At 47.5% G+C, this 11,371-nt stretch overlaps 2 protein-coding genes across 7 annotated transcripts in view; one reads left to right on the top strand and one right to left on the bottom strand.

Annotated features, from left to right (window-relative positions):
* The window catches only part of Apobec2 (apolipoprotein B mRNA editing enzyme catalytic subunit 2), a 13,576-nt gene extending 4,925 nt beyond the window's left edge, over nt 1–8,651 (top strand). Inside the window, exons 2-3 of the mRNA XM_021149965.2 lie at nt 4,401–4,965; nt 8,261–8,651. Of these exons, the coding sequence (XP_021005624.1) occupies nt 4,401–4,944 (544 nt within the window). The 3' untranslated portion in view covers nt 4,945–4,965; nt 8,261–8,651. The remainder of the gene's footprint in view (nt 1–4,400; nt 4,966–8,260) is intronic.
* Nucleotides 8,652–10,574: 1,923 nt separating this feature from the next.
* Oard1 (O-acyl-ADP-ribose deacylase 1) overlaps nt 10,575–11,371 on the bottom strand; it is a 7,340-nt gene continuing 6,543 nt past the window's right edge. For all 6 annotated transcript variants that reach the window (XM_021186506.2, XM_021186505.2, XM_021186508.2 and 3 more), the window contains exon 6: nt 10,575–11,149. In XM_021186506.2, the coding sequence (XP_021042165.1) occupies nt 11,047–11,149 (103 nt within the window). In that variant the 3' untranslated portion in view covers nt 10,575–11,046. The remainder of the gene's footprint in view (nt 11,150–11,371) is intronic.

Raw genomic sequence — 11,371 nt, 5'->3', positions numbered from 1 at the left:
TTTTTGGTTTTTCGAGACAGGGTTTCTCTGTATAGCCCTGGCTATCCTGGAACTCACTCTGTAGACCAGGCTGTCCTCAAACTCAGAAATCCATCTGCCTCTGCCTCCCAAGTGCTGGGATTAAAGGCGTGCACCACCACGCCCAGCTAACACAAATGTTTTAACGTTTACACCTTAGGGGAAAAAAATGCATACCACATATGCCCATATTAGGTCCCCCTTATTCGGCTGACTTTTTTGTTTGTTTGTTTGTTTGTTTGTTTGGCTAGATATTAGGATTCTGGTTTGTTCCATTCAATGCCCCATTGCAAGCGGTGCCTAAAAGCAAGAACTGGCACCACACCCCAGGTCTACTCTGAACGAGTGACTAAATACAGAGAAACAAGACTTCCAGCCGAGTGTCACTCTACCCTCCCCCACCCCCGCCCCCAACACACATGCGCACATGTACACAATTACACAGAGACACAAATGCCCACTGCTTCTTTAGTGGGGAAATCTACTGAGGTGGAGAGTGATGCCTAGGGACACTGTGTTCTTAGGAAACGGGTTGAGAGTGGAGAAATTAGGCAGACGCCTCTGCTTCCTTTCTTCCCCTAAGGGGCTAAGTAGTCCTGGCACATCCCGTGTTTCCCCAGTTGCCTGAGGTACCCATGTGACCTGCCCTTTCCTGATTGAGGTAGTCCACGGGAGACCCAATGAACCTCATGTGACCTTTATTCTCCTTCTGACCAAAAAGCCTTAGTGAGGAACCAAAGGAGCTAAGCAATCTCAGGCTTTCGCCAAGCCAAAGGAAAGTGGAGGCCACAGGTCCTCCTGGAAGGAGCTAGCGCAGAGGCCCTGTGAGGGGCAGGCCGGCCCTGGGCTGCTGGCAGGACTGGTTCAGATGTGGATATTTATAGTGAGGTGACCTTTCTTCCCCTCCCATGGGTTTAGGGTTTCTGGGTTCTCTCTTCATGCTTGGGGAAGAGGAGGACGGGGGCAAATGTCAGAGTTTATGAAGGAGGGGCTCAGTTCTCATCCACTGAGCTAGCTTGCTCCTGTTGGCTGAGCCAAATTCTTGCTTTTAGTGAGGTTACAGTGAACAAAGTTGGAACAGTGCTTTGGACATCTGGGGGAGGGGAAGAGCGCCAGGAAAAACCCCCGAAGTACCACACGGGGAGGCGGCACCTGCTGTAAAAGTCCCAGGCCCACAAGGTAGACATAAAACTCCCAACTCCTCCCTCCCTCAGGGTCCTGCACAGGGGTAGCTCTGGGTGGCCGTGGGGAAGGGAAGGGAAGAATATTGCAAAAGTCTTTAAATACCAAAAGAAAAAGTTTTGATTTTATATATATATATATATATATATATATATATATATATATTCAGCTCTGTGTCCCTGGGAAGAGAAATGTTTCAGGAAGTAAGGGGAACAGACAGAGCTGGAGGGTGGCCTGGTGGGTGAGTGGAGCTATGCAACTGGGAGTATTCTTCCAGTTCAGAGGAGGAACTGTGACATCGGGTGATTGCTCCTGATGCAGTGTGAAGTAAACAATAAACTCTTTCAGCCAGGGATGGAGGGGCTTAAGAGCTAACTATAGCCCTGAAAGAGTCCTGGGGCTGGGTCCTCAGACAGAGCCATCTTCATGTTGGAAACTTTACCTGGACAGCAGGGGACGTGGGGACATGAGTGGAGAACATTCAGCAAGGAGAGGATAAATTCTGGGAGGGGGGTGACGCTTCCTGGGGTCTAACAATCTCCTTCTGCTTCTCCTTAAGCAGCCAAGGTCTAGGGGCTCCCCTACAACCCTGGCATCCTTCCCAGGGAGAGAAGCAGCCAAAACAAGCACCAAGTGAGTTAGTGGTGTCCCAGGCCATGTTCAGCAGCAGGTGCAGAGATTTCCCGTTGATTCTGTAGCACTGGGGATCTTGCATGCTGGGCAAACACTCTCAGGGAGCCACACCGCAGCCTAGAGACTAGTTATAGCAAGGTAAGTAACCCCTCTGGCAGGCATTTCTCCTTTCTGTAGCTGCGTGTGTTACAAATGCTAGTTACGTTCCCCTGAAACTGTTTGCACAAGAGGGTCTGCACGTACCTTCTGGGAACCTGCCCTCAGTTGGTTCTGATTGGTAAATAAAGATGCCAACAGCTAGTAGGGGTGGAGAAGCAAAGAGAGCTTGCTGGGTCAAGAAAGTGGGGCTCAGAGGGCTGGATAAATGGGTCCGGAGAGTCCAAGGTGGTAACTCAGAATTATTGACGGGAGGTAGATTCTAGCAGTGTAGAGGCTAGGCAGCTGCCCAGCTATTGTGCTGCATAAGGCATATTAAAATACAAGGGTGTGTGTGTGTGCGTGTGTGTGCGTGTGTGCGTGTGTGTGCGTGTGTGTGTGTGTGTGTGTGTGTTTCATTTGAGAACATAAACCACTGAGTCGGGCAGCAACACCGTCATCAGGATTTATTAATTAATAATTAGTTTAGCACCTTTCCACCCCTGATTTTGAAAAAAAATCTCATTTTCATTGCCGCCACCACCCCCCCCCCCCAATGCATACAGGTCTGAACTTTAGGAAAACACTCCCAAGTGAGGAAAGCAAGAACAATCTTTGAGAGCCACAAAGCTGCCTCAGCTCCAGGTAAAGGCGCTGGCTGTCTGGCCTCATTACCCCAGTCCCAAATTCTCCCACAAGCTGTCCTCTGATTTCCTCACACATGACGTGGCACAGGTGCCTCCTCCCCAAGAATAAATATAACCATCAACTCTGATGCCTTCTCTCCTTTTATTAATGGCATGCTGTTCTTTAAAATGCTACTCCTTCCCTATTTATTGCCTGATATAACTCCCCTCTTAAATCTTCCTCTTACCGAGTCCACTGTCCTAAGACATCTAGTGGGCTCTTTAGATCCACCTCAGCCTATGCCGGTGTCACCACTGTGATCTTCCCTGGAGGTTACCTGCAGTGCACTTTTCTTCAGGAACGTGAAACCATTTTGTACGACCTCATGAACCAAGACGCAACCTGCAAGAGCTTCCATACATTTTCCGAAGCTTGCCCTCATGGCTGTAACCAAATACAATGGAAGAACAGTTTCTCTGGGCTCACAGACTGAGGCGATCTAACCTGTCAGAGCCTGGAAGGCATAAGTGAGGTGACCGGTCACATGGCATCCATAGCAAGGAAGCTGGAAGCAGGGGATGCTGGTTGGCTCACTTTCTCTTTGTATCCCCTTTCTATCAGCCTGAGACGCGAGCCCATGCCAGGGCCCCTAAAATTCAGGATAGTTCTTCCCTTCTCAGGTAAACACCCCTGGAAACACCCTCACAGACATGCCCAGACCTGTGTCTCCGGATGATTCTAAATCTGGTCAGGTTGACAGACTAACCCTCACACTGCAGAGGTTCTCTCTGCCCACTCCTGCAATGTTCTAGCGTTCTTGACCATTTATTTACATCTTGGCAGTCTAACTAGGTTCTAGCCGCTAGATGACAGTCACGTGGAGGCCAAGGGCCAAGTCTTTCAAGACTGAAATGACTCAAGCTTAATTAACCTGTGTGTACCCTTGGGTAGACTCGTCTTACAGATAGTTCTTAGCCCCTGATCATGAGAAACCCCTTTTCATTGAGAAGCAGCCAATAGGAGAACACGTGATTACATGATGTAGGCCATTCCATGACCAAAACACAGTCTATGTATGCTTCAATGAGAAAGGACAGTGTGGGGCGTTCTGTAAAATCTTTGTCTTGCTCCATCACGAGAAATTTCACAGCCTACTGCCTCATTACCACAAACAGCAAGATGAGCTGGAGTCCCAGCCACTTGGGCTAACTGCACCCTGTTGAGAGAAAGAAATTAGAGAGGGAGGGAAACTAGGTCAAAGGTGGGCACATTGGGGCCACTTCCTAGTGGGGTAATCAGAATACAAACGCAAATCCAGATTATCTCTGTCCCTCCCAGTGAGCTCCATGCAAGAGATTTACATCTGCTACAAGTTTGGTGGCTCATGCCTTTACTCCCAGCACTCAGAGGTAAATGCAGATGGACCTCTGTGAGTTCGAGGCCAACCTTGTCTATATAGTTCGTTTCAGGACACCAGAAAAAAAAAAGACCATATTGTTTTCAAGGAGTGGATATTTTTATACTGATGTCACTGAATGTGTACAGGTGACTCTTCTGGGAAGCCAGAAGAGTGTGTCAGCTCTTGGAACTAGAATTACAGGTAGTTGTGAGTTGCTGAATATGGGTACAGGGAACCAAACTCAAGTCCTGTAGAAGAGTAGCAAGCCCTCATAACCTCTGGGATAGCATAGACACGGCTCATTTTCAGCAAGAATGACTGGGTCTTGGAGATCTGCCGGCTCTAGGTCCTAGGAACAAAAGACTCACCATTCCCTTCTTCCCTGCCATGTCCCCTTGACCTACAGGGTGCGGCTACCAGTCAACTTCTTCAAGTTTCAGTTCCGGAACGTGGAATACAGTTCCGGGCGGAATAAGACCTTTCTCTGCTATGTGGTCGAAGCACAGAGTAAAGGCGGCCAAGCGCAGGCGACGCAGGGCTACCTGGAGGATGAACACGCAGGTGCCCACGCTGAGGAGGCTTTCTTTAACACCATCCTGCCAGCTTTCGACCCGGCCCTCAAGTACAATGTCACCTGGTATGTGTCCTCCAGCCCCTGTGCAGCCTGCGCTGACCGGATTCTCAAAACCCTCAGCAAGACCAAGAACCTGCGTCTGCTCATCCTGGTGAGCCGGCTCTTCATGTGGGAGGAGCCAGAGGTCCAGGCCGCTCTGAAAAAGCTGAAGGAGGCCGGCTGCAAACTTCGCATCATGAAACCCCAGGACTTCGAGTACATCTGGAAGAATTTTGTGGAGCAAGAAGAGGGTGAATCCAAGGCCTTTGAGCCCTGGGAGGACATTCAGGAAAACTTCCTATACTATGAGGAGAAGTTGGCAGACATCCTGAAGTAGGCAACAGAGCTCAGCCTTCCAGTGAGTTTTCCCAATGCCCTGGCACTGTCTCCGTATTCACTGTTCACTTGAGTAGCAAGACTTTGAGGTCAGGTAGGAAGAAACGCAGTTCTCACGGGCTGCCTTTGTATGACTTGGTTGTAGAGACATTCTAGAACACTGCTTCACTTCCCCTTTCCTCTGAATCCCTCTACCTAAATCCAAGTCTTGGAGTTGGAGATGGTTCAACTATTAAAAGCACTGGCTGCTCTAAAGTTTGGTTCTGAGCACCCACACTGAGCGGGCTCACAACTGCCTGTTGACTCTAGCTCCAGGGGACCTAACACTTCTGGATTCCGGACACTAGAATGCACTTGCTCATATCCACACACAGATGTACACAAATCTAAAGGGCTAGACAGATGCTGAAAGGGTTAAGAACACTGGTTATTCTCGCAGAGGACCCGGGTTGATTCTTAACACCCACACGGTGGCTTAGGCCTGCCCGAACGCCAGAGACTCCAAGCCCTTTATTGTTGGATGCTTTCTAGATCCCAGTTCCAAAGCCACCACCTCTGTTCTTCTGTAATACAGGGTTTTCATTCTTGAGGGGAATTTTTCTTTTCATCTTTTTTTTCCATTTTTTATTTTGAAAATTATATTGTGGGTGTTTTGCTTGCATGTATTTTTGTGTACCACATGCATGCCTTGTACCCAAGAGGCCAGTGGAGGGCATTAGATTCCCCCTAGAACTGGAGTTACAGGCACTTGTAAGACATCTGGTGCTGAGAATCAAACCTGGGTCGTTGGGAAGAGATATACCAGTGCTCTTAAGCACTGATCCATCCTCCAGCCTTCTATTCTACTTTCAATTTGAACCAGATCTGCTCTCTTGCTTTCAGAGAGTCTTTCTTTGAGTGACTCAGTGATTGTTAATGTGGATGCATAGGGCTAGGGCCTTCTTATTGGGAATCGCCATGAGAACTAACTCGTGGAGTCAAACTCCATCAGGTGAGAGTAGTGAGCTACTTTATATCAGTGTCTAAAGGGTTAAGGTGTTGGTAACTAAAAACAGCAGCTTAGAAGTAGTCTACAGATGTCAAGAGGTGATGGGAGAACTGGAAATAAAGATGAGCTGTTTAGGCAAATAATTAGGACACAATTAAGGCCAATTTGGCCTCTTGCTGTGGGTAAATTAGACTCTCACAGAAACAGGCCAATTATCCTCGGGAAAGAGGGTAAAAGATCCCTCACTATCTTTTGAATTTGGTCTGATCTAGTTTGCTCCCATAGAACTGCTGTGACTGAACCCTTTTCCAAGGCCACAATAACTGATCAAAATCTCCCAGTGATGGCGAAGGCTCCTCACTGCACTCCTGAGTTTAATTTTGGAACGACTCCTGTATTCATAAAACATGGACGCAGCATGCATCCATGAAGATCATCCAATTTATGTCTGATGTTTCTCACTTCCAATACCCTTAAGAGAAGATGCAGCTTCGCAGACACGTTCTGGAAATCTGATGTTCCGGACCTGCATGTTGGCAGGTGTTTGCTATTAGGCATACACACGGGGTGCCCAGATGTCCTCAGGCTGAGCATCTTGCTAGCCAAGCAGACACACACACAGCCTAGTCTTAGCAAAAGGACAGAGGAGAGACTTGATGTAGGTAGGTTCACGCCATAAAGTAACACAGGACACTGGGTCGTGACAGCAGTAAGGAGAGATTTAAGGATAATCCCTGAAAATACAGAACTTGCTTTTAAAATTCCTCAAAGACTTTTGTTAGCGTAAGCACCCCTAGCCAGCATAAGACTCACCAGAATGGTGGCTGCTGACTTAATTTCCCCCTGAGGTGTTTTCTTTTGCAGTCTTCATGGGGGAGAGGGATTTGGTGCTGGGTGCCTATAATCCCAGCCCTCCAGAGGCAGAGAGGCAGGAGGATTGCCAGTCAGAGGCTATCTTGGGTTATACCAAGTCTCAGGCTAACCTGTGGGTGTAGTTCAGTGGTAGAATGTTTACAAAACTCAAAGATGTGTGCTGGGGTTGTGAAATGCTGGTCTAGAAGGTATACATACTGGATTCAATTTCTAGCTCTGATAATAACAGACTACAAGCTCCCAGCGCCAAGAGGTGAGCTGAAGAGAACGCAAGAGTTCATAGGCCAGCCTGGGCTACATACCCTATCTCAAACAAACAAACACAAACCTCCCCTACAAAAAGTCCACACTTTTAATGAGATTATATTTATTTTTTTACTTGTGTGTTGGAGGGGCACACGCCAAAGCACACACATAGAGGTCAGAGGACAACTTATCAGAGCTGAGTCTCTGTGTCCACCGTGCGAGTTCTGCGAATGGAACTCAGGTGTCAGGCTTCGCTCTTTAACTGACTGTGTTCTCTCTCCAGCCCCTTTGAAGACTTTTACAGGCCACTTCTGCCAGCTACCAAATTAGCAAGTCTTCAGGGTTTTGTTTTGTTTTTTTTTCATTAAAATTGTGAATTTCAATGACGAATAAAGTTTTAAATTTGGGACCACTGGGAGTTTTAACTGATGCTCAGTAAGTGATGCAATATGAGGGGAAGACATGTCTAAGTCAGCTTATTGTAAAATAGAACACTTTGGGCCAGGGGACCACCTAGCACAGGTGCTTACCACCGATCCTAAAGACCTGAGTTTCATCTATGGAACCCACATAGTGGAAAGAGAGGACTGACCCCCAAAGTTATACTTCAACCTCCAAACCCGCACACTACCCCCTATACACATAAATAAGTGTGATTTTAAAGAAGAATTTAACTCCTTCTTGGGTATACAGATACAACCAGAATTCTTGAACCCATCAGCACACTTCCTTTGGCATATCTGTGGGTCTTCTAAAGTTCCCGAGGGAAGATCCAATGTAAGCCAAAAATCATGACAGAGTCCAAATGCCCCTAAAGAATAGCCAGCCCTTCTTAAAGTTCACTAAATAGCAAGCACTTTTAAAATACAATTTGTCTATCTCTTTTTATCTTTGCTTTAAGAAAGACTAGCAGACTAGCCCGGGGGAAGCAGAGATAGACAGATCTGAGTTCAAGGCTAGCCTGCTCTGTGTAGTTCTGGGCCACACAAAGCTACACTGCAGAGTATTTGCTGTACTGTGTGTTTAAGAGAACAGAATCCAAACGGATCTCTGGGGCTGTGGTAAACCACACCAAAGCAATGCAGGAGACAGTCCCAACAGCACCTCAGCCAGGAACCACGGGAGGGTCGTTTAGGGAAGGCACAGAGAGGCTTTAGTTACTTCAGACGGGGTTAGCAAGGCTCTCAGTAACATGTTGGTTCCCTTGTAGGTTCTACCTGCTGCCACTCAGAGCAATGACCCGGATGCCATCCAGGCTTTCTAATTCTACTTGGAGTTGGACATCTGACACAAACCAGTTGCACTGGACAAGACCCTCTCTCAAGAGAACTCAAAACATACCTCGGGACGTCATTCATTCAACCATGCCTTTTGTAATAGGGCTATCAGAAGAAGGAAAATGAAGACAAGAAAAGCAACTGTGATGTGGGCAGCAGGTACCTGGGGGTGGAGGGTCTTATTGCCTCTCCAGGGGTGCTGCCTGAGACAAAGATCCTCAGTCAAGGTACAGACCTTTGAAATACAGCTAGAAAAGTGTTCTGAATTGGGCTGACTTTTTAAAAAAGACAAAATAGCAACATCAATAAAGGAAATAAGTGGTTTTTGTGGCCTGTTCTCTTAAGAAAGTGGGATGTTGGGAAGTTCCCATGGACAGTGAGTGGGTACCTAGGTGCAGGGATACTGCCAGCTAAGAACCAAGTCTTGACAGTGAAGAACTCACTCTCTCAGGCTGACTTCTCACCATGGTCCTGACCTGAAAATATCACCCCCCCCACCCCCACCCTCCAGAGGGCTGGGGAGCTGGCAATGGCTCAGTGTGTAAAACTCTTGCTGCAAGCATGAGAACCAGGCTTCAGATCCCCAGAACTCTCGTGCAGCAGGATGTAGAAGCATCAGTCTGTCCTCTTAGCACAACATGAAGGCTGGAGAACCCCTGGAGGTCTGTGGGCCAGCCAGCCTACTATACCCAGTGGCAACCAGGAGACGGATTCACATAAGGGAGAAGGTTGTGAGGCAGCAGAGCATTCTGGGTTGAATATGCAAGGCTTTCTCTCATCCATCCCCAGCACTACCGAACAGTGAAAGAAAGAAAAGAATGTGTTCCTCGGAGTGTTTGTAAAGGAGAGCTTTTCCTGTCCCGTGAAGATAAGATGGTGGGGGAACACAAGGCTCGTGGAATTTGACGAGATATCCACATCTCAACAGCCAAGCAATAAGCAACTTTCTTTTCCCTAAAGAGGGGGTCAAAAGTAACAGCTAAATGTTCCGACACACCGTGAGACTCTTGGAAATGATGACAGGAGGCAGCAGGGGTCACTTCTCAAGGGTCTGAGTCCTCTGCAGAAGTGAAACCGCACTGCATGTCTGAGTGCTGGGGTATCAGCCAGAATCTAACTGGGTTTCTGAGGAAGTGGTGTCTGTTATCAAGCCAACTCCCCTTTCCTCAGGCTTCATGTGTGATAGATAAGTCGCTGGAATTTGACCCAAAGGCACTTAATACCATTCCCACCAAGGTCCAGAATGTCACTGACAGCCAACCAGGCTCCCTGACAAAAATTAACTATTAACTATAATCCCCTTAAAAGCAAAGCCGCCTAGAGAGCTACTGATTTGAGCAAGCATTCAGATGTTTCCATGGGGGCTGAAGTGTAGGCTGGTGGAGGAACAGTCTAACACGGAAGGCTACAGATTCAATCCATGGGAGAGAAGGAACGTAAAGATTTCCCAGAGTGAAATACTATCATCTGCCCATCACCCGCTCTCATCATCTGCTTCATGTATTTGGACATTTTCTTCCTACAGCTTTAGAGACACAGGTTCTAATGACAGCTTTGGACTCCTCCCACAGTACCATGTAGAACTTGTCTGCTCCCCTTTGATCTCCCTGCCAGCAGGCTGCAATATGCAATAGCTCACGTACCAGGGAATCACATCATCAGGGCTCTCCTGGTATCTCCACAACCGCTTCTAATTTAGTTGTTATTTTTACACTGGAAGAATCACCCATTCCTGACCAATCAGCCTTCACACTAGAGTCCAGACTGTGGTACGTCTGGCTGTGTTAACTTGCAGTACAACCACTGTGGGGTCGGGAGGATTCCTACTTGCCCCAGTATCTCTAATAACAGAGCACTGACTAAATCAGCGGGCTTTATCTTCCCACCATAGACATGATGCTTGTCCTTAGTTTCAGAAGAGGGACCAATAATTACTGTCGTGCTCGTGAGAGTCCAGTTAGTCGCATGTCACAATCTTCTAGGACCTGGAACCCACTCTTGCCTCTGAGTCTTCAGTGTTCCTTTGCTGGCCTCCTGATTAAGTCCTGATTAATCACATCAACTCCACAGCAGACAGCAAAGAGCCCCACAAGCACTCTAACCGCACCTTGTAACCAGGCAGACTGTCCTTGTCCATACCTCCTCTTACCTTCTTGTTCTCCCGAGGGAACCCTGGCTCTTCAAAATTGAATCTCAGGTTTAGCCTGTCCCCAAGATCCAGAACACAGACGTTCACGTGTGCAAACCTCAGTGAACACAAGGGAAACGTTTATTGTTCCACTCTTGACACATTGTGATGTCATAACTAAAAACCATAATCCTTTCCTATGATGATTTTTGGTGAGATTAACACAAAGTGCACAAACATAAAATTGTTAAAAAAAAAATCTCAAAAGTTTACCCTTCCCACAATTTCTCTTCAAAAGAAAATTAGAACCTACTCTGCCACCCAGTGGCCAGCCAAACAAATCCAGTAGTGGCTAAGCAAGCAGGTCCTAAACACTTACCTACATGGTTTCCTGCCTAGTGACAGACCTCACCTCCTGCTTGGGTGCAGTGCCCTCCCTATCCTCTTGGAGTACAGAAACCCACATCTGGCCTAGGAGAGACTCCCTCTCACAGACTGTCCTCTGCCCATTCTGAGGTCCTACAGCTGCTTAGTCCTACAGCTTCGTAGATGACACAAAAGACCACGGGCTCATCCAAGATCTTCATCTGTTCAGAGTGTGTACACAGTAATTTTGATGTCTGTTGACTCAAACACCTCTTCGAGAATTGCAGATACATTTTCCCACTGCAGCCGATCCAGACCACATCCAATCCTGAGAACAAAAGAAACCACGCTCTTTTCTTGGTCTTTTGGTTAGGATGAAGCGTGAACACACAACCCTCCACTGGCTATGATGAAAGTGCATAGGACCCTGCTCCCCCTCCCCGCTCCCTTTGGGCTCTAACCAAAGCAGTTACCTAGGCTTACACCCACAGGAAGCCATGATGAAAAATCTCCAGGTCGATTCTTGTTGTGAAGTCACTCAGGACAGTTC

Source organism: Mus caroli, chromosome 17 (assembly GCF_900094665.2).
Source record: "Mus caroli chromosome 17, CAROLI_EIJ_v1.1, whole genome shotgun sequence".
NCBI lineage: Eukaryota > Metazoa > Chordata > Mammalia > Rodentia > Muridae > Mus > Mus caroli.
This window is presented reverse-complemented; position numbering and strand designations above follow the sequence as displayed.